The 27538-nt window shown below is 38.0% G+C and overlaps 2 protein-coding genes across 2 annotated transcripts in view; both read right to left on the reverse strand.

The window, feature by feature from the left end:
• The window catches only part of SDAD1 (SDA1 domain containing 1), a 26457-nt gene extending 7399 nt beyond the window's left edge, over positions 1-19058 (reverse strand). Inside the window, exons 1-17 of the mRNA XM_077750418.1 lie at positions 18829-19058; positions 16948-17052; positions 16383-16481; positions 13650-13760; positions 11937-12008; positions 11756-11856; positions 10035-10092; positions 9326-9400; positions 7240-7341; positions 6719-6788; positions 5927-6030; positions 3331-3388; positions 2199-2257; positions 1550-1626; positions 1280-1377; positions 892-968; positions 308-434 (exon numbers count right to left, since the gene is read on the reverse strand). Coding sequence (XP_077606544.1) covers positions 308-434; positions 892-968; positions 1280-1377; positions 1550-1626; positions 2199-2257; positions 3331-3388; positions 5927-6030; positions 6719-6788; positions 7240-7341; positions 9326-9400; positions 10035-10092; positions 11756-11856; positions 11937-12008; positions 13650-13760; positions 16383-16481; positions 16948-17052; positions 18829-18918 — 1483 coding nt within the window. The 5' untranslated portion in view covers positions 18919-19058. The remainder of the gene's footprint in view (positions 1-307; positions 435-891; positions 969-1279; positions 1378-1549; positions 1627-2198; positions 2258-3330; positions 3389-5926; positions 6031-6718; positions 6789-7239; positions 7342-9325; positions 9401-10034; positions 10093-11755; positions 11857-11936; positions 12009-13649; positions 13761-16382; positions 16482-16947; positions 17053-18828) is intronic.
• LOC144220564 (heterogeneous nuclear ribonucleoprotein A1-like) overlaps positions 19021-27538 on the reverse strand; it is an 11091-nt gene continuing 2573 nt past the window's right edge. The window contains exon 2 of the mRNA XM_077750875.1: positions 19021-19070. Coding sequence (XP_077607001.1) covers positions 19021-19070 — 50 coding nt within the window. The remainder of the gene's footprint in view (positions 19071-27538) is intronic.

Here is a 27538-nt window from a genome sequence, read left to right on the forward strand (position 1 = left end):
ATTAAAAAAAAAAAAATTAAAAAAAAATAAACAAAAAAAAAAAAAACCATTATCTTTCCCAAGTGCCCAGCATGATCTTGATAAGGAACAGCTTCCCTGGAGGATGTGAACAGACATCTACACTACAGTGTAAGTTCCCTAAGCACAGAATGATGCCCTTTGATCTCTAATGTTTGTAACAGTCCTTGGCACATAGTCCTTGCTCAATAAATATCTGCTGAATGAGTGTTCAATCAACATAAAGATTTCAAGGTCAATACAGTATAAAAGTGATTTTATCCTGGAAAATGTTAAAATGAAAATGAACCTTCATCGTTTTCAGCATTCTCTTCTTTTTCAACTTCTAGAACTTCTGCTCCTGGAATGTAATCTTTAGCATCTAATTCTCCATATTCTTGCACTCTTGCTTCTGTGGAGGCCTCTGTAGGCTTACCCTAAAGGAAAAGAAATTGTTTTTAATAAGGTCCTTAGAAGGGCACTGGGTAGCTCAGTCAGTTAAACGTCCAACTCTTGATTTCCTCTCAGGTCATGATCTCATGATTTGTGGGATTGAGCCCCACAATTGGTTCTGCACTGACTGTGTAGAGCCTGCTTAGGCTTCTCTCTCTGTCTCTCTGCTCTTCTATGCATACACACACTCTCTCTCTCAAAATAAATACATAAACTTAAAAATACATACATAAATAAAGAGTCAGTCAGCATCAAAGAGCACATGCCAACTATAAAATATTTAAACAATGGTATTTAATCAGTTGTATTCTGAGCTTAAAGAATACAACTGACCAATACTCATAGCAGAAGCATCACAAACACTAAAACTCATTTTGTAGGAAATGATTCTCACCTTCTAAGACCCTAACCTTTAGATCAACATATGCATATTTTACCTACCCGGAATTTCTTTTGCAACATCTGAGGATTCAGTGTTCGGAAGAGCTGAATCAAAGTTCTAGCAGACATCATCACATCTGTAAAATAACACTTTTAATTAGAAACTCCAGAGCGGGGGTGGCTCAGTTGGTGAAGCGCCTGACTCTTGATTTTGGCTTAGGTCATGATCTCACGCTTTGTGAGATTGAGGCCTGTGTCAGCACAGAGCCTTTTGAGATTCTCTCTCCCCCTCTCTCTGCCCCTCCCCTACTCACATGTGAGCACACGTGCTCTCTCTCTCAAAAATAAATAATCTTTAAAAAAAAGAAAAGAAACTCCAGAGCAAAGAGTCTATTGAGAAAAAAGAGTCACTCGATAATTCATCTATAGAGAATAACATGCAACTTACTCTTATCTTTGTGTGTTTTATACTGAGCCAGGTCTTGGAGAAGTTCTTCAGTCATGGCTAGAGGACATCGAGCTGTTATCTCTTTTATAGCATTGATTCTAAAAAAGAAAAATGAATTTAAAAAAACCCAAACAGAAATCTCCGATGGTTCAGTCTAAGGTTTCCTAAAAAAGACCAAATCTAAAGGTATAGCAGTTGGGTTTTATAGGGCTTCCAGGACCAACTACACATTGAAAACACACCCATTTCCTCCAGGCATGTTCTACATACCCTACTGTCATGACCTCCCCAGAGTTCTTGTCGGTGACAAAATTGTTGGCCACGGTCATGAGCAATGACTGAATGATCTGAATTGGGAAAAAAAGGAAAGATGAAAGCTGTTAAATGTCTCCACCGACTCAAACACTTGAGGATGAAGGGACAACAGACGATTCACAGTGAAAAGACAGCCTTCCATCTTTGGTTTGGGAGTTAGAAGAAATCAAGACTGAGGAAGACAGATCAAAGTATTCTGGGTGTCAGTCTTCTTGGTTATCCTCAGATTAAATTTTGCTCTCCTTCAATATTATTTTCCAGTATGGATTTTAAAAATTGTTTTGACCCAGGACAATTCAATGCTATTTTACTCAAAGAAAGGAATGATCAGCTTTGAAAAATAATCATTATAAATCTATTATACTCTTGATCTCCCTGACGTAAGATTTGGCAATTAAAGTCAGAACTTTCAACAACCTCTCTAAAACACTTCACTTTTCTATAGTAAATTTCTTTTTTTTTAGTTTCTGTAACTAAACTTCTGTGTCTATCTCCTTAAAAGCTGCTGTCTCCTCTTCTCAGGGGGACAGGGGAGCAGTAATGCCTGTGGGAAAAGTCACCGGTGGCTGCTCTGCAGCCTGAAGTAAGGTTTAAGAATTCTCACCTCTGGGGGTACTAAGTGATGAGATGCCTGGGCAGCAAATAGAAGAATCTTTGTCACCTCTAAAATGTAAGAGATCAGAAAGATAGTCAGTTTATTGCTCTGCTTCTCAGGACTAAGAGCAAACACAGTAAGCACTTTCTGACCCTAATGCTACTGCTGCTAAGTCTACCTGGAACACCCAGCCCTCAGATATCTGCACGGCTCACTCTCTCACTTCCCTGAGGTCCCTGCTCAATTGCTGCCTTATCAAAATGTCTTTCCTGACATAATCTAAATTAGAATCCACCCCAGCACTCTCTACTGTCTTAACTCTGCTTCCTTTTTCCTCAAGAGACTTATCTTTACCTGGACACTGTACACATAGTACTCTCTGGATCGCCTTCTAGAATGCAAGTTCTGTGAAGGTGAGGACATGGTTTCATGTTCACTGTTGAGATTATGAGTGTCTAAGTCAGTGCCCAGACTAGAAATCACTAAATGAATGAATAACTACAAAAGTAAATACACACAGACACACACTCTCTTTGAAAGGGGCAAGCAGTATAAGTTAGGCAAAAGAAAGAAGTGAGGTGAATCCTAATTTGCCATTTATTTGCTGAGTGACGCTGGTCTTTTTTATTTCTATACCTTGCAGGACTAAAGTGAGGACCTGATGAGAAGCTGCATGTAAAGCATTTAGCACAGTGCTTGGCTCATGTTAGATGTTCAACAAATGCTGGCTTCCTTCTTACCTTGGTTTAAGTTTAAAGGCAAAACAAATATCTCTTCTTTCCTGCTCTTATGTTGTTTTTATGTGCAAATACACAAGGGCAATGATGACAATTAGATAAAATACTCTATTACAAAGTTATAGTAGAAGGTCAGACTTCTTTTTTCAGAATTTTCTACCTGAATATTCATGGTATTACAAAAACACCTGCTTTGAGAATCTAGTTTTTTGTTTCCCAAAAATAACCTTCTTAAAGTTGATGAACAGAATTAACCCATGGTAGACTATGGGAAAGGAAACATAAGGGTTTCTCTCTCCTTCTCTGAAACACACTCCTAACTCTTTAATAATTCCAGAACAAAAGACTGGGATGGTTACTCTAACCCAAGGCCACCAAAGGAACATGGCAAGTGGGAGGCTTACCTCTTTGGTGGGGCTGCAGAAACCTTTGCACAAAGGGATAGAAGTTGAAGAGAAAAAGCTGTGGAAAAAAATGCATGGACTTTAATATTTATGTAACCGAAGCTGTAGAGTTTCACTTTTCCCTAACACAATTTTATCATCATGTTCAACTAACTGGGGATCATTTTTTACTTTTGATTTTTCTCAACAAGCATTCATGCCCCAAGACGATCTGATGTGCTATATTTCCCAAGGAAAGGGAGCCTATGCTGCTATCCTCATTATATCAAGAAAGAAGAAAGTATATGCAGAATAAACCAGGGGAGGGCAGAAGTCAACCCAATGTAACATTCTTTTAAGATTGGTGAGCCTGCAGAACTAATTTTTTCAAGTCTCCAAAGATAAACAGGATTACCAAAAGGAATAGCAAAGATATTAAGGCTTCAAAGTAAGGGATAAAATATGAATTCAAATCTGAATAGTACCTGGTATAATTTCAGTACCCAATCCCTAAAGTTCTCATTTTATTACCGGACACCAGTCCAATCACATTGGAGAAATTACTCTGAGGTCTATATTTTAGAGAGAAAACACTAACACTCTGGAGTCTACCTAAATAAAGGTGACAGGATCTAGCTATTAAAGCAACTGTATTCTTTTTTTAAAATCTCAAGTACAGTTCACATGCAATGTTTTATTAATTATTATTTTCAGGTGTACAACATAGTGATTTGACATTTAAATGACAAAATGTTCACCAAAGCAGGTGCAATCTTTAACTTCAGACGAGAAACTCTGGAGAGGGACTGCTCTTTCTCAAAGTTCATCATGTCAGAATAAATTAAGTTTTTCTCTTTAGCCACAGAGCAAAACCAAGATCAGACAAATAACACGGAAGATTTAGGTTCAATATAAAAACGGACGCTCAATTACAGGCAGTTGTGAAACTCTAGTATCATTTCCATCAAACCACGCATAAGTTACACTTCACTTATACTTTCCTGTCAAGCTCAAATTCAGATCTGACAGGAAATTTCTGCACAAACAGAACATAAACTGAGCTGGTAATCCTGCTGTAGGACTGTATACAGCCCATGGAGAAAAAGCATTTTATTCACTAAAATGTTAAGTTTTTCTTAGAAAAAGGGGACAAGTGCTTTCATTCATGGGTACTTTAACTGAATGTATGTCAACACTGTTAGATTTTCGGTAAACAAGCCTGTTTGACTTTTTTTCCTTTAAAAAACTTTTTGAAGAAGGTAACAAATCCCATGCAGAGAAAGATCTCCTTTGCACTACTGGTGGGAATGCAAACTGGTGCAGCCACTCTGGAAAACCGTTTGTGGAGGTTCCTCAAAAAATTAAAAATAAAACTACCCTATGACCCAGCAATTGCACTACTAGGTTTTTATCTAAGGGATATAGGTATGCTATCTTGAAGGGACACAAGTACCCCAAAGTTTATAGCAGTGCTATCAACAATAGCCAAAGTATGGAAAGAGCCCAGATGTCCATCCATGGATGAATGGATAATAACGTGTGTATAATATACACATTATATATACACATGTATATATATAATGGAGTATTAGTTGCAACTCAAAAAAGAATGAAATTTTGCCATTTGCAACTACGTGGATGGAACTAGAGGGTATCATGCTAAGCAAAATTAGTCAGAGGAAGACAAATATCCTATGACTTCACTCATATGAGGACTATAACATACAAAACAGATGAACATAAGGGAAGGGAAGCAAAAATAATATAAAAACAGGGAAGGGGACAAAACATAAGAGACTCTTAAATAAGGAGAACAAACAGACGGTTACTACTGGAGGGGTTGTGGGAGGCAGGATGGGCTAAATGGGTAAGAGAATCTACTCCTGAAATCATTGTTGCACTATATGCTAACTTGGATGTAAATTAAAAAAAAAAAAAGTAACACACCCCATGATGTAGACAGCAGTACGTTCCAAGAGCAAAATGGTAGGCAACAACCTCAATGACCCATTTCTTCATGGTCTAACTTTTTGGAAATCTCTCCTTTTCTACAATGGCAGTCTATGAGTATGTGTGAAGTTTCCATATATGATTGTATATATGTATGTGTGCATATGTATATATATGTGTGTGTATAGATACACACACACAATACCACCAAGGAGCTCCAGCAATTTAATTCAGTATGAAATAAGTGACAAGAAAATTCAACTTTCCAAACATGACAACCTCCTTACCAGAATGGTCTGGAAGTCAGGAAAGCTATAAAGGAATAAACAAACTGCAAAATGTAGTAATAATCAATAAAAATATCCAGTTTACGTTGGCTCAGAAAAACATATATGCAAAACAAATAAATAGTAGAAAAGCACAACACAAAACAGTCTGTCCATAAACTGAATATATGTACAATTTAACATCCGTACTTACTGATAAGAAAACAAAATGATGCAAACAGCAATTTTCAGAGTGAAAGATTTTAGTCTTCTGTAAATTGTATGGGTTTAAGTGGTTTTAAGAGATAAAATTAAGCTACTGTTCTACCTTAATGGCCTTCCTTTTACCATAATTCTACTTCTAATATTCACCAAAATGAGAAACATAATGTAATGCAAACCTCATGAATTCCCACCAATCTGGAGATGAGGTTCATGAGCATCATTTTCACCTCAAACCTCTCCTTAGAGCTCTCGAGCTGCTTTAGCAGTTTTTCTGCAAAATCTGGAAAGGAGAATATCAGAGAAGTCCACTGTGAGTCCACAGTCTATACAACATTATCTAACTTTCTCTACAAGAAAGGCAGTGGTTAGTTGAGTGACTGTGGTATAGCTGAACCTGAAAACACTCTGCTGAACCAGGATGATAAGAACAACAGCATGACAGAGGTGAAAAGATTCACACTCAGGTAAATATACCTTCAATGGTGCTCAAATTTAAGTCTTAAGGAGCCCCAAAATTTTAGCATCAACATCTTGAATGATTGTTTGACCGGAGCTCCACTTAACAGTTTGCTAGAACCTTGCTTCCCAAAGTGTGGTCTGCAGACCAGCAGTAGCGGGTCCACCTGGTAGCTTCTGAGAAATACAGAATCTCGGGCCCCACCCTAGACCTACTAAATCAGAATCTACACCAACAAAAGAAAATCAATTTCTCATTTAGTCAAGTACAGTGTCCTACCACTACTGTGTTGTTAAAGACATGAAGCGAAGAGCTGTTCTTCCACATTTTTCTTATTTTCTGTGGACTGGGAATTACAACTTTAGAACATAATTCCCTAGGCTATACCAAACTAGTAACAACTAAACAATTACTGATTATCTATTAAGTGCCAAGGATCTTATATTCCCCGGTTACAGGCCAAGATAAGGCCAAAAAAGAACTTGGGAAGTCATAATTATAATTATAATACCTTGGGGATCATGAATCAAATGAATAGCTGAAAAGTTAAACACTTCTGGTTTTTTCTTCTTTTTTTGTTTCTGAAATAAAGTGAGAGGAAAAACATTTACATTACATCAGACTATTGGGGGCAGGGAACCCACAACAAATTTGTTCCAAAAATTTTTCTTTCAGCTAGAACTAAAGGTGGTTTTTATCTTTTAACATTAAACCAAGTATAACAAAACGCAAAACGTATTTTATTTGTGTACTCTCCTGAGAAAGTAAGTTTAGCAAAAATACCCTACTATATAGGTCATCTTGCTCAGAATAAGTGAAAAGTGAATTTAATCAAATTAATTTATTCAAGTCATAGATTTTGCTAGAGTTGAAAACATTTAGTTACCTAAAAAAACAGTCCTTAAAAATTCATCACACATGTCTAAGTCTTTCAAAAATGCTATTTATTTCAAATTCTTAACCGCTTTTGCTAATAATCCCATACTCTATAGTCTAGTCAGTCCTACCGCATTTTCCAGGTACAAGTCTCACCTTGAGCACTTTCATAGCCTTTTCCAACCTTTTCTTGTTTTTGGAGCTTTTTTTCCCTGTGGCATATTGCACTAGCAGGTCTCTTGCTGTTGGTCCTTCATCCTGAAGAAGAGACTACTTTGTAAACAAGGAAAATCTGCACAGAAGCAAACGGTAAGCCTTTCAAAGACTCCTTTGTACTTCTGCTCTGCAACCACTATAAAAAATGAGCATGACTTAATTGCTCATGCATACAAACAAGTACATACAAAGATTTTCACTGCAGCACTGATTTTTGTTTTTATATTTTGCTTTCAATTTTTATCCAGGTATAGAATACAACTTTGTTTTTAACTGAAAAAACTAGAAATAATATCACAAGGAAAATGCTTAAGCTATAATACATTCATATTCTGAAATATGTGAAGATCTAAATGTATCAGTGTATCTATATATACGACACAAAGAAAGCAGGTTGCAGAATAATGTGTTATTTACATAGATTTCAAAGACCTAATATATATGTAAAACAATATACACACACACATATAAAAATACACAGGAAACAAAATGGTTATCTGTGAAGACAGAATTAGGAAGTGGAAATAAGATAAGGTTAAGAAAACTTTTATTGCATCTATAATATCTGAAATCTTTTAAAATAAGACTATATTATTCATACATTATTTAATAAAATAACAAAATGAATTAGAAGATCTTATTACAATCCCAGTAGTCTTATCAAAATACTAAAAATGGGAGGGGCGCCTGGGTGGCTTATTCGGTTAAGCGTCCGACTTTCACTTAGGTCATGATCTCGCGGTTTGTGGGTTCGAGCCCCGCGTCGGGCTCTGTGCTGACTGCCAGCCCAGAGCCTGGAGCCTGTTTCAGTCTGTGACTCCCTCTCTTTCTGACCCTCCCCTGCTCACGCTGTCTCTCTCTCTCTCTCCTAGAAATAAATAAAACATTTAAAAAAAAAAAAATACTAAAAATGGGAATGGATATTTTTTCTTAGAATTTCTTTTTGATTTTAATTAAAAAAATATTTTTTTGGTCGCTTGGGTGGCTCAGTTGGTTGAGTGTCCAAGTTCAGCTCAGGTCATGATCTCATGGTCCGTGGGTTCGAGCCCTGCATTGGGCTCTGTGCTAACAGCTAGCTCAGAGCCTGGAGCCTGTTTCAGATTCTGTGTCTCCCTCTTTCTCTGACTCTCCCCTGCTCATGCTGTCTCTCTTTCTCTCAAAAATAAATTTATTCATTTTGAGAGAGGAAGCCAGTGTGCAACCAAGTGAGGGAGAAGCAGAGAGGGAGAGACAAAATCGTAAGCAGGCTCCATACTATCAATGCAGAGCCTGATGTGCCTTTGGAACTCATGAACCATGAGATCATGACCTGAGCAAAAATTAAGAGTTGTACACTTAACTGACCGAGCCAGCCAGGAACCACTAAAAAATATTTTTTAATAAAAAAATTTCATGACATCATAAATCTTGATTTTGCCTTTTATTTTATTTTAATCAATTATTTAACTTTTAAATGTTTATTTATTTTTGAGAGAGAGAGACAGAACATGAACAGGGGAGGGGCAGAGAGACGGAGACACAATCCAAAGCAGGCTCCAAGTGCTGAGCTGTCAGCAGAGTCTGACGTGGGGCTTGAACACACGAACTATGAGATCATGACCTGAGGTGAAGTTAGACAGTTAACTGACTGAGCCACTCAGGCGCCCGTGATTTTGTCTTTTAAAGATACCATGATTATTATTCCTCTCCTTTTCTGAACTCTCTATGATGTTGACATAATCTCAAAAAATATGCTGGCAACAACTTTCATTCTAAGTTTATATAGTGAGATAAAGGTTAGCTTTAGAACTAAGAGCAAGGCTCAACGAATCTAACTTTTATTAGTTTTTTAACCAATCTTGGTTAATGTAAGTGACAAATTCTAAACAATAAAATCTCAGCATGGCAGAACACAGTAAAGGATAAAAGTGAAATGTAAGTTTCTTCCTAACTTTAGCAGTTATGGATTTTACAATCTGTACTGAGAGCAATAATGAAATCTGATAGACGGTAAACCTCAAAAAGCATCTATGGTTGAACGTATAACCTCGGATTCTGAGTCGCTGTCCTGTTTCTCCTCTTCATCTTTCCCAAGGAAAAATGTCAAAGCAGCAACTAGTATCTAAAGACCAATCAGAACAAAGTCAATGACTCACTCCAGCTTACAACAAAGAATGAATACTTTTGTTTACACATTATTTGTGCATAGGACTAGGATCTAAAGGAAGAAAATCAGACTGGTGGGATTTGGGCTCATTTTTCTCAATTAAAACATAATGTTTTAATAATGCTATTTGTCCTAAAAACATATATAATTAAAAGGCATATATTTAGATAAAAACATCCAGGCTCTACAATAGTTGTTATCTTTCAAGTAGACTGCCGGGAATTTCTAGATCCAGCCTGCAACTCACTCCCCCAACCTCCAAAAAAGTGACATTGTAGTCCTTCTAACAGAAAGTCAAACATATTCTTAAATTTCTTTCAGCTGTGCCTTGGCCCAACAAAAGAATAGGCAAGAATTATAAGAGGGAACAAAATAAACACTAGGGCATCATTTAGTACAAAGCATTTAAAAAACTCCTAACTTTATTTGCCCCTCTAAAGCACAACTGAGCCAGAGAAGGCAGCCTAAGCACAAAGAGAGCATTTCTAAACACGAACTAAACATGCCCTATGCTACCTCTTCCCTACACAGCCATCTCCACCACTTTCCATCTGGAGAAGACTATAGACACAGCTCTGCAGACACTCACCTTGGTGACCTTAGAGAAACACGCAGTTGTTATCACATTGACAGTTTTGGCATCATTCCTGGGGTAAGACACATGAAGGTTTTCACAGTAAATTTTCATTCTACTGCATTTCATAGCATTGACAATGGCACAAAATAAACACTATGTTTTCCTTCCTTCCTTCCTTCCTTTCGTTTTTGAGACAGAGCATGTGCGCAAGTGCATGTGAGCTGGATAGGGGCAGAGGGAAAGAGAGAAAATCTTAAGCCAGGCTCCACGCTCAACCCAGAGAGTGATATGGGGTTCAGTCCCATGACCCTGGGATCACGATCTGAGACAAAATCAAGAGTTGGACATACAACTGAGCCACTCAGACATCCCTATTTCCGACATGTTAGAATCCACAGTTTAAAAAGTCATGGGTTGCAAAGGAAAAAAAAAGTCATGGATTGCTAAATGCTAAATAGTCAACCACAGGTGAACATTTAATTAAACTTTAGTCCAGTCTTATGTCAGAAAATTATGCAGCCATTTTTAAGATGGATTTTTTTTGAAGAATTTTTAATGACATAGGAACCTACTGAAGATAAGTGAAACAAAAAAATGAGTACAAACTTATTAGTATAGCAAAATTCCAACCATTTTTACAAATTCACGTTTAAAAAAAGGAGAAAATATCATAAACTGTTAACAGCAATCATCTCTGGGTGTGAAACTATCAAAAAATTTACAAAACCTTTCTAGCTTCTCCAATTTTTTTTTTGCTGCAATGAATATTACTTTTATAGTAAAATAAAAATTAGTGAATAAGAAAAAGCAAAAGACATGGTTTATTTCAATAAACCAAAGTTTACAGAACATGGTATTTTATATATAGGGGATAAACTGACTTAAAAATTTTCAGAGAGCCAGAGTAGAAAGAGCACAGATTTCAGAGTCTGACATCTGAGGTGCTTTTTTTTTTTTTTTTTTAATGCTTATTTATTTTGCGTGAGAGAGAGCAAGCAAGTGAGTGAGCACGGGGAAGGAGCAGAGGGAGGGAGAGAATCCCAAGCAGGCAGTGTGCTATCAGTGCAGGGCCCAACACGGGGTCTGATCTTATGAACCATGAGATCATGACTTGAGCAGAAATCAAAAGTCAGACACTTAACCGCCTGAGCCACCCAGGCGCCCCTGATATCCAGGTATTAATTTCAGCTCTGCCCTTGGCTAGCTACTAAGCTTAAACTCTATGAACTTTAGTTTTGTTACCTATAAAATGGGGATAATTCCAGATAAGCTGAATTACGTTATTCTAAAGGTTGAACAAGGTAATATGAGATATAGGTGCTCAAGAAATGCCAGCCGGAGGACCTGGGTGGCTCAGTTGGGTAAGTGTCCGACTTCAGCTCAGGTCATGATCTCACAGCTTGTGGGTTCAAGCCCCGCATCAGGTTCTGTGCTGGCAGCTCAGAGCCTGGAGCCTGTTTCAGATTCTGTGTCTCCCTCTCTCTTTGTCCCTCCTCCACTCATACTCTGTCTCTCTCTCTGTCTCAAAAATAATAAAGTATAAAAAGATTAAAAAAAAAAAAAGAAATGCCAGCCAATGTTATTAGTTATTTGGATTGCTCTATTATTTTTATTTCCAACTTAATTTATGACAGATATGTTAAAGAGCTCAAAATCAAGAAAAATATTTGTGTATGTGTTCTGTAGTAATTCTAAAGAGTCTACTTCTCAAGAGACAATGACAAGTAAATTACCAGATGTTTCTTCTGTAGAGTTCAATCATCACATCCAAAGATATTTTGGCTGCAGTTGCATTGCTATCTCTTAACATGGTGTACATGAAATTCTGCAACACCTAAAGAAAACGAGGAGAAGGAAGACTCAATACACTGCTGGTAGGATGCTGCTCAACATGGGAAACAAAAGGATACTTACTATGTTCACTTTATTGTTCTTGTGCTTCGCATTTATATTCTTGATATCAGTGACAATATGTGTGTATAAAGTCTGAGAAAAAGAAACAAGAACATATATATATTAACCAACATTTGTAGCCTTGCTCATGAGCAACTTGGAGAAAAGTACAAATGTAGGCGAAAGTTTAATTTTACTTACTTTTCATTCTATAACAAGACACATAAACAAAACAAAAAGCAACAGCTAAAATGTAAAAGAAAGCTGCCCTGAAAAGGTTAAACATGGAATTGCCATATAACCCAACAATTATACTCCTAGTTATATATCCAAGAAAAATGAAAATGTATTTCCACACCAATGTCCACACATATATTCATAGCAGCAGCATCCAATAGCCAAAAAGTGGAAACAACCCAATCGTCCATTAACTGATGAGTGGGCAAACAGAATGTGGTAAACCCACATAATGGAATAAATTTGGTAACAAAAAGGAATGAAGTACTGATACATGCAATAGCATAGATGACCCCTGAAAGCATTATGCTAAGTGAAAGAAGCCATACACATATACTACATATTGTGTGAGTCCATTCATATGAAATACCTGGAGCAGGTAAATCTATAGAGACCAAAAGTAGATTGGTGGCTACCTAGGCCTGACAGAGATGGGGAAATAGGGAGTGATTGCTAACAGGAGCAGTGTTTCTTTTTGAGGGGGATTAAAATATTCTAAAACTGATTTGTCTGATGGCTCCGAAGTGTCAATATACTAAAAACCACTCAACTGTACACTTTATATAGATGAACTGTATGTGAATTTTATCACCATAAAATTGCTACTTAAAAAAAAGGAAAGTTGCCCCATTTACTTGGTCCCTAATGCATGCAAAATGATATTGGCAATACAAATTATCACTGATACTTGGAAAAAATTGTATGTATGTATGTATGTATGTATTTACTTAACTTACTTACTTATTTATTTATCTTAGAGAGAGCAAGAGAACACAACCAAGGGAGAGGGGCAGAGGTAGAGAGAGAATCTTAAGTAGGCTCCAAGCCCAGTGCAGAGTGTGACATGGGGCTCAACCCTATGACCCTGGGATCGTGACTTGAGGAGAAATCCAGAGTCAGATGCTCAACTGACTGAGCCACCCAGGCACTCCTTAAATGTAAAAAAAATTTTTCTTTCTTAAATTTCTTTTACAAACCTTCAGCTTCTAGGCTTAATTATACAAGCAAATAGAAAGTCATAGGGAAATATTTATAACGAAGAAATGTAGTGTTTTGGGAGATCAGCTGGGGGCTGTCATAGCATTAGTGTCCAGCCCATGCTCTGATTTAGCTAGTCAATATAATATAGCAGAAAAAGACTTGGGCTCTGGAGCCATCTTGCCTGGGTTGATATTCCTGCCTCGCCACTAACATGTCCCATGACTCTAGGCATGTTACTCTATCTCTTTGTGCCTCAGCCTTTCCATCTGTAAAATAACAGTAATAATAAAACTATCTCATTTTGTAAATAAACAAATATATAAGAAGCTCTGAATGGTACCTGGCAAAAAGTAAGCACTCATTAAATGTTAATTACCACCATATTGTATCACACAAACATCGGTTTTTTTCCTATTAGAATTATTAACTGTATCACGAATTCACTCTACAAGTTTAATGTTATTGCAAGGAAAAAACATGGAAATATAGGAGGGAAAAGGCAACTTTGCCCTTTACCTTTCGCAGAAGTTTATCATGGCAACGCAGAAGTTCAAAGAAGAGTTCTAGCAAACTTGATGGATTGATGAGATTCTTGTTTCTCAGCAAGATCAAAGCTTTGCAAAACATCTATAAAGAAAAGAAAACATACTATAATTATGATGAAATTAAGATGAGAAAATGAAGTAAGTATATTCCAAAAGAATGTGATATCTTCTACTAACCAGGCACTCTTCTGGGCATCAGAACAGTACAGTCAGTCTTTGCCCTCATGCCCCTTACCCGGGGAGTGGGGTACAAGAGGGGACAGACGAGCAAGGAAGCACATAAACAGGTGTATCTCGGATAATGATACATGTCATGAAGAAAGTAAAACAGTGTAATATAACTGGTTCACAGTGACTCAGGGAGAAACACTTCACACATGGAGGTCAAAGAAGTGTCAAGATAATGAAAAACCCTTATGTGACCAATAAATGCAGAAAAGCACAAAAGGTGTGGTAACAAGAACAGAATAATCTGGAAACACCAAACTGATTTGTGATCTTACAAGGCATTCCCTGGATGTTTCATTAGTACCAAGAATTGCCCAGCAGCAGCACTTGCAACACTCCTGCTTACCACTGACTTTCACGAGTACCCTTATCGCCCAGGTTTGGCTTCTACTACTGTTCTCCATTAATGGAATGAGTGACCCTTGGACAGTTGTTGATTCCAAGGCTTGGGGCAGGAAAAGCTGGAAAAAGGAACTATTTCTGCCAGAATGTAAGGATGGTTTCAAAATTATAAGGGGCTTTGGTAAAATGACTGAGAAGCTCCCACTGGCCAGGTGATAACAATTTGGACTAAAATTAAGGCTTTAAAAAAAGAAATGAACAAAAAGGCATAAAAAGGTTACAATGTCAAAGAAAGAAAAAGGTAAAAAAATAATTTTACTGATTTTTATTGCGTAAAAGTTAATATACATGGATGTTTAGTTTCTTCCATTAACAAATACAGTCAGTTCTAGCTGTGTAAGCAGGAAAGAGTGAACAAAAACTTAGGAATGATTCAAAAAGTCCTGGGAAAATAACAAACACACTAGGTAGTAAGTCCAGTAATTGATAAGGACTGGTGGTTATCACAATTGGCAACTAAAATGAAGAACCTCCCGTTTGATCTAAATGATTCCTCTCAAGAAGAATGCTAATCACACAGACTCAATCCCTTGTGTTCTAGCAAAGGAAATCTCTATTACTTTTTTAAACCTATTTTAAACCTATTAATACACACATATTTACTTATTTAACAACGCCTGCAGACCAATTTAGTTGGTACTGTTAGACACATAAAACTTAAAGAAAACCTAATTACAGTACCTGGAAAGACACGAAGTCTCTATACTCAAAATCTCAAATCTGTATAATCTATAGAGACTTGAAAAGTTTCATGACATAAGAAAATGTCTTTTGACTAATAGTTTAAGTCTGAAGTCTCTTGGGCTGTGCTGCCAGGTCCCTTATCTCAGCTGAGAGTCATTCAGTTGACAACCCAGAGCTGAAACTTTGGCGGGTCTGAGATGGTATTCTTTTTCTTTTGGGCCTAATGAAATTAATAAAATCCTAAAGAATTATAAAAATGGTAGAATTACAAAAAGCCTGGGAAAACGTAAGAGTAGGAAACAAAGCTGAATCTCTAGACTTAGCATTTTACAAGTTTTGGCATAGGATGTTACTGTGTTTTGTGATCATAATATTTGTGTAAGTTCTACCTGCTGTAGAGGTGTCTGAAAAGCAGATGTATGAAATCTGAAAATACCTAAGGCTGAGTTCCCTAACAGCAGAGCTGGATTCATTACAGTGATTTGTCCAGGACGTGCTCTCTTCTAGAAGGGAAGTAAAGGAAGCAGGAAGAAAAGCTGAGGAAGGATATGTCCTTGACTGGAAACTAGCTTTAGTCCAATCACAGAGAAGCTCTGGAGTGCAAACTGCAACATAAACGTGGACACATGCTGAGGGAAGAGCCGGGCTTTTGTACCTTTGGGTTAGTCAGGTACCACCTGTAGGCTGGCAGGGCAACCTCCCAGGTGCTAGGGCTCTCATTTAGCTGACGACAAGGCACCAGAGAAAGGGTAGCTGGGGGCCACCACCAGTCAACATTCACCAAGGTGAGAGAAATGGGAGCACTAGGCTGGTAAAGGGGATCTCAGCCAGGACCCAATATTGACCACTAAAGTGACAATGCTTAAATGCTCAAACTGGCCAGTTAATGAGTAAATTTATTAAATTAAGCATTACAGGAGTGCTGTAATCAATTCTGGCTTGGCACTGCCCAATGTGAACTGAATTTTACTCAAACTCTTAAGATTAAAAAATAAGTGAATAAATTAAGCATTGTAAAAACCGTAAGTTACAATTAGGGTTCTCAATGCATCTCAGATTTGAATGACTAGAAGGAATCAATCACGTATTCAAAAGAGGGAAAAGAGATTCCTGGCAGGGTTAGCATGCTGGAAGAACAGAAAACTCAGAGAAAGAAGTGTAGCAGAAAAGGAGATGAGGTCAAAAACACTGGCAAGAAGCAGGTCATGTATTTAAGTGTGAGTTTTACTCTAAGCATAAATGAGAAGCCACAGAAAAATTTTAAGAAACTCGTGACACAGTCTGATTTACGTTTTAAGAAGATGTTTAGCTGAGGCTGTTCTCATTTAAACACGTATTACACGCACACATAAACACAACACAATTTATCAAATCCAAGTACTAGACTCACCATCCGAAGATCTGGATCCAAGGCAGTGTGATTGTAGGAAAGAAGATCTTTTAGCTCTTGAGGAAAGTTACTTAAATGTTCTGGATAGCAGTGACCAATCTGTAACAAAGCAAAGATTCTTCTGAAGTTTCTTTCTCTCCTACAATTCATAGGCACATATCTATGATGTTCTGCAAAAGGAGAGTAAAAGGCTATGTTTCATAGAAGTAGATGGTTCCAAATCATTTTTTTATTCTACATGTTAATTTCTCTGACCTTTTTCATTTTTCTTGTAGCATTACTAAAATATATGTGACATGATTTAAAATCTGCTCTTATGATGAATTTGGAAAAAAGACATATGAAAGTTTTGTTCTGATTGATTCTGCAAAAAGCTCTAGCGAAATCTTCTAATTCAACTCAGGAAGAAAATAAACTTTGTAAAACACAGAAACAAAAACAAACAAAAAATTTTTTTAATTAAGTTTCCATTCCTGAATGGAATAAGGTTGGGTGTTACTAGAGAGATATTCCACAAACTGTGAAACAATTGGTTTTTTTTTTTACTCAGAAATTATGATCTTACCTGTGCCATAAACATCACCAGCTCTGCCAGTTCTTTGCTGGGTTTATTTGGCTGTAATTTGAAAATCTCCACATTGGATTTGTAGTGATTATACTGCTGTAGAAACTGTATGAAAATAAAATATAAGTTAGTCACCTTCGATTATATGACCTTCTCAGTAAAAATGAGATTACTTAGTACAAAGACATCTCTGATAAAAGACATGGCAAAGGTGTACAGAAACATCTTTTCCTTATCTGCACTCTTCAAAATGAGATACATCATAGGTATTCTAAAAACTTTCCTTTATTATTAGAAATTTAGGTGGTATGGTGTAAAGAACATTAAAGCAAGAGTAAAAAACTCAGATTCTGGCTCTATCTGCTATTTATTATCCAAATGACCCTTACTTCATTTTCTGTCTATATAGAGTACTTGCAGCATCAGAAAAATACTGGGTCAGAAACTGTAAATCATACCACAACTATACAACTCTCCTGTCAAAATTCTCTTCTTTTAACACACAGAAATAATAATAGCTTCCACTTACTTATTCAGCACTTGCAATATGCCAAAGACATTATGTACATTTTCTCACTTAATTATGTTTAATTCTAACAACAACCCAACAATCTAATGTTGGGAACTCACCAGGCCTCAGTCCCATGCCTTACATCTACTCACCATTCCTAAACCATAGCTTTAAATTGTTTGAGTGTATGAGAACGACACTATGAGTATTTCTTTACATTAGCAGCCCTTACTGGTCCAGTGAACTCCAAATTCATAACTCCAACTGCCTGATGTCTGTTTAGATATCCAGTAGACATCTTAAACCTAACACGGTCAAAAAACATAACCCTTGATTTCCCCAAACAAAACTCTTAAGTCTCCAGCTTTTTCCAAGAGCAGAAATGAAGAAAAAGACCTACAGCCCCTACATGCTTCAGATAAGACCCTAGTCTCTTGACTCCATATCGCCTTTGTGACAGGAGTGAGGACAGACCCCCAGAGCCCGGTGTGCTGCTGATAAAATCTTTATCTCACTTCTTAACACTTCCTACCCATGGCCCAGCCACTAATATTCGCCTCAAGATGATGAGAACTAATATTACACCCCGTAAGTTCATAGGTCACCACAAATATCCAAGGCTCCCAGGCCATCCCTTATTCCCCTCTAATCCCCAGGCCAAGAACTCCTGGGTGGGGCCAGGGCATTATATTTTTTAAAGTATAAAGTATATTTTTTAAAAGTCATTCCGATGCTCTATTGAAACCTGTTTCTCTCCTGACACACTGCTACCTCGCTTTCTTTCGCCCAGTATTTCTGAGCCAGTAGGTGTCCTCTCTGCTCCTCGGTGCTTTCAGAGAACTGGCCTCCCTCCAGACCAGTACCCCTTTCTGCTCCTTAACTGTACCCACTGCCAGCTTTGAATCTTATGTTTGGAGGTCCATTTCCGGCTTTCAGAAACAGATCGTCGATCCAAGGCATCCTAACAGACGATTCATCAAGAGTTACCGACTTACTCAACTTAGGGGTTTCTGAAAGGAAAAGGCTGAAAAATCTGCATTGGAAGTTGGAGGCTGGGGGGCGGGCCATTTGTCTCTCCACCTCTGTGAGGTCGGGAGAAAAATCCCAAAGCGAAAAAAGATCTTTAAGGGTATTTCTGTGGCAGCAGGGACTACACAGTAGTTTCAAAAATCCAAATAGGGAGCAAGTTTCCATGAGATGAGGAACAAACCTTGAGGCCTGTCCCTTCCTCAACCTCTTCTTTCCTCCCGAGGTACCTAACCGGAGAACTTTGGGCGAACCAGGGTCCCAGCTCCACTGCACGCCTTCCCCCTGCTACTGTCTAAACCAGTCACACCCCGGCCTCCACCGGCGCCGCGGCGCACTCCCACCTCCTCAACGTAGGCTGGCGGATCCCGCTTGATCAGATTCTGTAACTGCGGCAAGTTGCTGGGCAGCTTGTTATTGTTTCTGTTAGACATGTTGGCTGCTGACTGGATCCGCAGGGAGCAGTTTTAAGAAACCCCACACAATCAGCCACCACCAACCGCGTCTGCTATAGGTGGGAATCCTGCTTCCGAGTACTACCGGAAATCGCACATGGGACACTCGGCAGGCAGCGCCATCTTGGCTCCTTTAAAAAAAAAAAAAAAAAAAAAAANTTCTCCTTTATCAACCGCTCCTACTTAACGTTTTAGAAATAGCATGAAATGCAAAGATTTTTGCAAAGATTTTTCCCCCCTCACAAGTAGTAGTTTCTCTCGTCATTCTGACACTCTTATGAAACTGACAGATGAGAATTAACCTTTTTTTTTTTTTTTTTTTTTAAATCCCACAGCCTAAAAGCAAAAACTTTTTCCTTTGGAAGTATATAATGATACTATTCTATTTTACAGTGAGGGGGAAAAGGGGAAGAAGAGGGACGCCTGGGTGTCGCAATCAGTAAAGCATCGGACTTTGGCTGAAGCCTTGATCAACAGGCTGTTGAGTTCCAGCCCCGCGTGGGACTCTGTACTGACAGCCTAGAGCCTGGATCCTGCTTCGGATTCTGTGTCTCCCTCTCTCTGCCCCTCCTCTGCTTGCTCTCTCTGTCTCTCTCTGTCTCTCTGTCTCTCTCTCTCTCTCTCTCTCCAAATAAACATAAAAGAAGACAAACAAAACAAAAGAGCGATGAGGAGCGTGACTTTTTTGTATGAGGAGCGTAAGTGACTTTTCTGTAGAACTATGCCTCATAAGTGACTTTTTGTATAACTGCAAATGCTGTTCTTGTTTTGTCTTTGGTTGTTTAAACTCCCTCCTGACCCACATAAGGGAAAGGGCATGGCCTGGATTAATTGTAATCATGTTGGTTGATTTTAAAATACAAATTAATTTGTATCTTAAGGACTGCCTTTATAACCTTTATAAGTACTCTTCAGCCAGAGTTTTAAGTTCAGATGCTGGTAATTCGAAGAGAACACATTTCTACCATTTCACAGTGTGCACAAACAAATAATGTGGTTAATGAATGAGTTAGGCTGTTAATACAAAAATATACGTAAACACTCACTCTGTGTTCCAAGTACTTCACTTGCATTGCTCATTTAATCCTCAGAAAAGCCCTCTAAATTAGGTACTATAATTATCTGCACTTTACAGAGAAGGAAATAGGCTCAGACAAATTGACTACCCAGATACATAGCTGGTGTGGGAGCTGGGGATTTCAGTTCAGGTAGTTTTGATTGAAACTAGTCGAGAAAGAAAAAAAGAGCTTCACAGTTGTCACCTAGTAAGTGGTATGGCATTAATAGAGGAACAGTGGTATTCTTCTGCTTAACGTAAAGAATCTCAAAGAACATCAACTTCATTTCAGTCCAAGTCATTCAGAACTCTATGGAATGAGCCCAAAACAAGATAATTGTATGATCACACTTGAGCACAAGTAAAATCAAGAATGCTGTGGAAACCACCATTAATTTTCCATCTATGTTTGGAAAATGACTATTCTACTTATTAATAATTATGTCAGGTACTTGTGTTTTTTTTAAAGAAAATTTTAAGAAGAAATGTACATTTTAAGAAGAAAATGTAAGCAATAAATATATTTTTTTAAAAAATCCATTCATAGGTGCATCTGGCTGGCTCAGCCCGTGGAGCATGAGATTCTTGATCTCAGGGTTGTGAGTTTGAGCCCCACATTGGGTGTAGAGATTACTTAAATGTGTAAATAAATTTATAAAAAACATTCATAGATTTAAATTTTTAAAAAATTGGTTAGGTTGTATTAGGGAAAAAATTCTCAAAATGAAATATGTTGAGGGGCGCCTGGGTGGCTTAGTCAGTTAAGCGTCCGACTTTCGCTTGGGTCATGATCTCGCGGTTTGTAGGTTCAAGCCCCGCGTCGGGCTCTGTGCTGACTGCCAGCTCAGAGCCTGGAGCCTGTTTCAGAGTCTGTGACTCCCTCTCTGTCTGATCCTCCCCTGCTCACGCTGTCTCTCTCTCTCTCTCTCCTAGAAATAAATAAAAAACATTAAAAAAAATCAAAATGAAATATATTGAACTTTTTGGAAATTATTTAATATAATTCAAAGTCATAAGCTTATATACTATGAATATTTATCTTTAAAAACAAAAATACTCAGGCTATGCCACAAACTTTTCTTTACAATCCATATGTCAGGAACTAGGGTAGGTGCTAGGAATAGAAAAATAAATGAGGCATGGGCATTTGTCCTTAGAGAACTCACAGACTAGAAAGGGAGACAAATAAACAAACACATTTAAAATGAATAAAAATGGGCCAGTCGCTTAGGCATCTGACTTAGGCTCAGGTCATCATGTCATGGTTCGGTTCCAGCCCTGTGTCAGATTCCAGGAGCCTTGGGCCTGTTTTGGATTCTGTGTCTCCCTCTCTCTCTGCTTCTTCCTCACTCATGCTCTACCTCTCTCTCTCTCTCTCTCAAAAATAAACATTAAAAAATAATACAATGAATAAAAATATCCTTATAGTAGAGCAGTGGAAGCAATGGAAATGACAACCCAGTCTAGAGGAACCAGAATTTCACAGTTACGGTTCTACTTGATTGAAATCCTGAAAGATGAGTTTCCATGGAGGAGGGAAAGAAAGGCTTTCTACATAAAGTAAATAACTTGTATAAAGGAATAAAAGCTTGAAGAAGTCTGGCAGATTTAAGGATGGCCAGAAGTTTGTTGTAACTCAATGTTGGGAGGGGCGTGTGCATCAGGGAAGGAGCTGAGGAGAATGAGTCGGCTGAGGTTATGTAGTCCTAATGACGCAAGGCTTTCTGTGCTCTTCTAAGGACATATGGCTTTGCTCATTTTACCCCCAAACATGCTAAAAGCAGGATTTTTTTGATCCATATGAAAACAAAGGTTGAGAGTGGCTATAAGTATGTATTTTTAAAATAATAAACAATGGCTATATTACATGTAACATCATCTACATATGTTTAATGTATATTAGCCAGATCAACGCTAAGAAAACTCCATTTCTATGTATATTTAGTCTTGAATTGGCAAAGGAACTTTCCATTTTTTTCTGATCCCCAAATAATTTTTAACCTGAAGTGAATTAGTCTAGAAAATAAACCTCCCTTATACCTTTGCAAGAGAGGCTTTATAATAATTATAAAATGGATCATATCATCTGGATTCAAATGGAGTAAACATTTCTTTAAAAAATTATTTTTAATGTTTATTTTTGAGAGAGAGAGACAGAACGAGTACGGGAGGGGCAGAGAGAGAAGGACACAGAATTCAAAGCAGGCTCCAGGCTCTAAGCTGTCAATACAGAGCCCAACAGGGGCTTGAACCCAAGAACCGTGAGATCAGGACGTGAGCTGAAGTTGGACGCTTAACCAACTGAGCCACCATGTGTCCCTAAAAATCTTTTTATTAAAGGGGCCTAGACTAGCGGTTATTTTAAATTTTGATTGCATAAGGTGCACACTCTTCTTACTTAAATCTTTATTTGGGGTGCCTTTTTGGGGAGAGGTATGGTATTCCGGACACCAGCTTGAATGCCAGTCTTGAGTTATTAACTATTAGAAGCAGTAGGAAGAGGGAAAATGGGGAAGGGCAAAAGAGTGCACCTCCCAGTTGAATTAGCCTTACAAAAAAGTTCCAAACAATATAATGCATTTATCTCCTTGGTTAGAACTTGGTGAGATGGGTAGTGTTGGCTGGGTACAGTGAAGCTTTGAATAAAGGAAGGAGAAATTATCTTTGTTTTGAGGAATAAAGAAAGGGTTCATGAAGATGGATGTACTTGAGAAAGGTCTTGAAAGCTATGTAAAGTTTTGATATGTGGGGGACACATAGAGTTCAAAGAAACAATAACTCAGTTGAGATCGGAAATAATCTCCATAAGGGTTTATTAATATCATTTATGTAAGAGAACTCTGTAGCATTCCTTAGGGAATATTTCCTTCTTTGTAAAATGACAGTGTTGAACAAAGCCAATTCTCATGCCAATCTCATGACTATTACATTGCCACATGGAGGTATGGTTCATATAATGATCAACTGAAATTTTCCATTACATTGATGCTAAAATAGCAATAATATCTGGGAATGATGGGTTTGATGTGCTGGTGATATTTTTTGAGTCTAAGCCTAACACCCCTGCTTCCACATGAGTTCCCATCCTTAATTTTTTTTTATAATCATGTATTTATTTTACAGATTAAGATGTAATTAATGTACAAGAAATTGACCAGAAAGTTTTCAATTTGATGAATTTTGATATCTGTGTGCATCCATGAAACCATCATCACCATGAACATAATGAATATATCCATTATCCCCAACTTCCCTTGTGCCCCACTGTCCCCAGACAAACATGCAAATTCTTTCTGTCATCAGAAGATTTCATTTGCAGAAATGTTATGCAAGTGGAATGGTACATTATTCTTTTGTGTCAGGCTTCTTTCATTTAGCATAACAATTTTGAAATGCATCCATGTTATGTATAGCAATAGATCATTCCTTTTATTCTGAGTATTCCATTGTATGGATGTAATGTATTTTATTTATCCATTCACCTCTCATTGACTGTTTGAATTGTTCCCAGTTTTTGACTATCAATATTTGTGTTCAAGTCTTTATAAGGACATATATTTTCATTGCTCTTGATGAATGCCTAGGAGTGGATGCCTGGATCAAATGATAAGTTTCAGTTAAATTTTAAGAAACTTGCCAACCAATCCTTTGCTTCCACCATTCCGCTGTGATGTTTTTATTAAGGTCACCAACCGCTGTGATGTTGCTAAGTCCAATGGTCAGTTTCCATTATCTTACCTGCAGCATTGGATACAGTTGGTCTCTCCCTCCTTCTGGAAACATATTCGGTAACTGACCTTTAATTGGTCTCTCTGCTTCTTCCCTTGCCACCCCTCCCCCGTCATTATGTATGTTCTTTTTTTTTTAAATTAAGTTTATTTATTTATGCTGAAGGGGGCCAGGAGCAAAGAGAGAAAGAGAGAGAGAGAGAGAGAGAGAGAGAGAGGGAGAGAGAGAATGAGAATTCCAAATAGGCTCTAGTCAGCTAGGAGTCCTATGTGGGGTTCGAACTCACAAATCATGAGATCATGACCTGAGCTGAAATGAAGAGTCAGATGTTTAGCCAACTGAGCCACCCAGGTGCCCTATGTATGTTCTTATAGTAGCAATCAGAGGGACCCTTGAATGAGTCAGGTTATTCCTCCAACTCCCCTTCTCACTCAGATTTAAAGTTAATATCCTTCAGTGGCATAGAAAGCCATACATAATCTGACCCCACACTCCCCTTTGCCCACCCTGCCCCAGGCAAGATAGCCTTCTGCCTTCAATGTATCAAGCTTTAGGGACTTCATATTTGCTGTTTCCTCTGATGTAAGCATCACAAGTCTTACTCCCTCACTTTCCCCAGGTCTTTGCTCAAATGACATCTTATTAGCAAGGCCTTCTGTGACTTTCTGCCTCTCTTCCACACTCTCTTCTTCTGCTTTATTTTTCTCCACAGCTCTTATAAGCCTCTGGCCTCGTATTTCTTTATAGCTTAATTGTTTATTGCCTGTCTTTCTGCCAATAGAATATGAATTTAATGAGAACTTTTGTTTTGTTCATTGCTCAATCATCCGCACTTAGAGCAATACATGGCACATATGTATTCATTTGTTGAATGAATAAATGCACAATCTGTAGTGTCTTCTACTTCTTCAATTGTGTGATTTGATTTATTGAAGTAACAACATAAAATATCTTAGACATCCACAGGCGAAATTTACCTCAGGATCAGTAAGTGACTAACATGTGAATTCTAATCATTGTCTCTCTTGTTAGAAACCCAGTAATACTATGTCCAGAAAAGCCAGATCTATTTTAGTCCTATTCTAGTTAAAATATCTTGTTTTTAAAAACTGTTAGATTAGCCACTGGAGGGAGCTCGTGTTTTTTTTTTTTTTTTAACGAGAAAATGCTATCATTTGACAAAATAACCACATACAAACTCAACAGCGAAGTTCTTTTCAAGGCTAATTTAAGTTTTTGTTGTTCTTTATTTCTCCCCTTCCTCCAGCTTTATTGTTAGTTTGGCCCAGAATTCCATCTATTCTTTCCTCCTTGTGGACAATGAGAACTGTTGGGTCTGCCCTTGGACAAATCAATCAACCCTGGGTTCAACAGGGACAAGTTCCATCGTCTCTCTGCTATGTTTTTTCCTCTGAAACCACCACAGCCAATTTCTTATGTCAAAATGTTTCTCAAGAACCATGTGGTGGTTTTTACTTTTTATGACTTTATACTTAACATTCCAAAACGTTTATACTCTTTAATCTTTATACTTAAAACTTCAAAGTTTTAGTTGGCTTTGAAAGATCTTCAGTGATTTTGTGATAGTGAGAAGATGGCTCTTTTGAAGATAAACCGTTGCATATTTTATCAATACTTAATCTCATAAAGTGTAAAGAAGTAAAGACTTGCCTTTATCTCTTTGCCAGATTTCTTGAGTATGTCAGATGAACACAATGTAGTTCATTGCCTCATTCTGTAAGATGTTTTACTTGCTGGATTAATTTAGATAATGTAAAGATGATTAATGTGGTTGAGTTTGGGTATTCCTGATTTTCATTGTCATAGGAACCCATTAGGAAAATTTCCATTTTGGGGCCCAAGATATTCTAATACCAGTATGTAATTTTTCCACTTCATGAGAAATATGATAAATGGGGGCTAGAATTTTTGTTTGTTTTTGGTTTTTGGTTTGTTTTAGCAAGGTATATAAGATTTTGGAGTCCCTTTTAAGAAGACAAGTTACAGGACACCTGGGTGGGTCTGTCGGTTGAGCATCTGGCTCTTGATTTCAGCTCAGATCATGATCTTGCAGTTTGTGAGTTTGAGCCTTATACTAGGTTCTGTGCTGATAGCTCAGAGCCTGCTTGAGATCCTCTCTTTGTCCCTCCTCTGTTCATGTGTGTGCTCTCACTCTCAAAATAAATACACATAAGAAAAAAGACAAGTTACAATAGGGGGAGAGAACATGTAATATGTATAAATTCCCTATTTATTTCTTTGCTGATAAATCATCCTTGCTTTTTAATTTTTTCTTCTGTAAGTATTAGTAAGAAACATGTTTCTCTGTGATCCAAATGATATGAAGGTTGTGGTGAGATATCCTCAAGGATCCACAACTTCAGGGATCTTACTTATATCAGGAAATAAATAATAATGAGAAGATTTTTCTCTTTTCCCATTGAGGAAGGTCGTTGAAAGATGAGGCTGCCCGTGGACCTGTGAGCTGGACCTGGGAGCTGGGAGGCTCTTCACCCCCTCCCCTGTTCCTGAAATGTGGGTTCCACTTGCCCTTCCTGCTCCCAGAGGCTGCTGCATGGACATAGGACATGATGTGATGTTGAGAACACCTGCACGGTATATGTGCCTGTACTTAATGCCTCTTGACAAACTTTTAGGATTTGGTGGGCAGGTGCGGGATCCATTCGTCTTGCTGCCACACAGCACGAGCCTGGATGTAAGTCCTCTTTGCTATTATTAAAACTGCTACCTTACCAACCTGGAGTGGCCTGCCTCTTTCCTTGGTCTCTCCCTGACCTCTGCATGAAGGGGTCACTTTCAGATTATGCCAGGGATGCTCCAAGGAGGGTTGTGAACCTACACCTCCCCCAGAATGTTCTCCTTAGTTATAGAAGGAATAGCCTTCCGGAATTACCTTCAATATCCAAGTAGAGTGACTTAAGCCCCTATTCCACCAATGACAAATCCAAAACCTTTCTTTCCCACTATTTGCAGAGTCCCAAGAAGGCTCACAATTAAAACTGAACGTTACACAGCAATGCTTTAAAGCCCTACAGGAAATTTCCCACTGGCCTTCTTTACCTTTTTACTTTGGCATGCTGTCCCCCTTCCCATCTCCCTCTCCTGTCCTTTTGCTGTTTCAGGATCCCCAACACCTCCCTAGATGCCAGGGATAATTCCTGTTTCCTCATTATTTAGAGAAATATAGTTCATTTTTGCCTTTTCTTTTTTAAATGTTTATTTATTTTTGAGAGAGAAAGGGTGGGGGAGAGCACAAGCAGGGAAAGGGCATAGAGAGAGAGGGAGACACAGAATCCAAAACAGGGTCCAGGCTCCAGTTTGTCAGCACAGAGCCGAATGCAGGGCTTGAACCTATGAATTGTGAGATCTGAGCTAAAGTGGGATGCTTAACCCACTGAGCCACCCAGACACTCCTCACTTTTGCTTTACTTTCAATTCCATAAAAACTCCTACGTCAGTCTGGCCCTAATCAAAGGCTCCAAACAAGAGACATCTATCTGCCTTGAGGTAAATTCTGCTGTTTATAACATAAATATAAAAATTTTTAAATTCATGTGAAAATCGATGACAAGTAAAACACTTTTTTTCCTATCATGTGGTTTATTTTGACATTTCTTTTCTCATACTTACAAGTTTTGATGTTTAGTTCCTCCTTCTGGAGGAAATGCAGGCTGTATACTGTGATGGTTAAGAAAGACTGATGATAGGTGGCTGGGCCTGATGGGTCCTATGCTCCACAGAAAAGGCAGAGGCCAAGCCCTTGTTCCCTGGAAATGGGAGATACTAGCAACT

The sequence above is a fragment of the Crocuta crocuta genome, unplaced genomic scaffold (assembly GCF_008692635.1).
Source record: "Crocuta crocuta isolate KB4526 unplaced genomic scaffold, BGI_CrCroc_1.0 scaffold1, whole genome shotgun sequence".
Taxonomy (NCBI): Eukaryota; Metazoa; Chordata; class Mammalia; order Carnivora; family Hyaenidae; genus Crocuta; species Crocuta crocuta.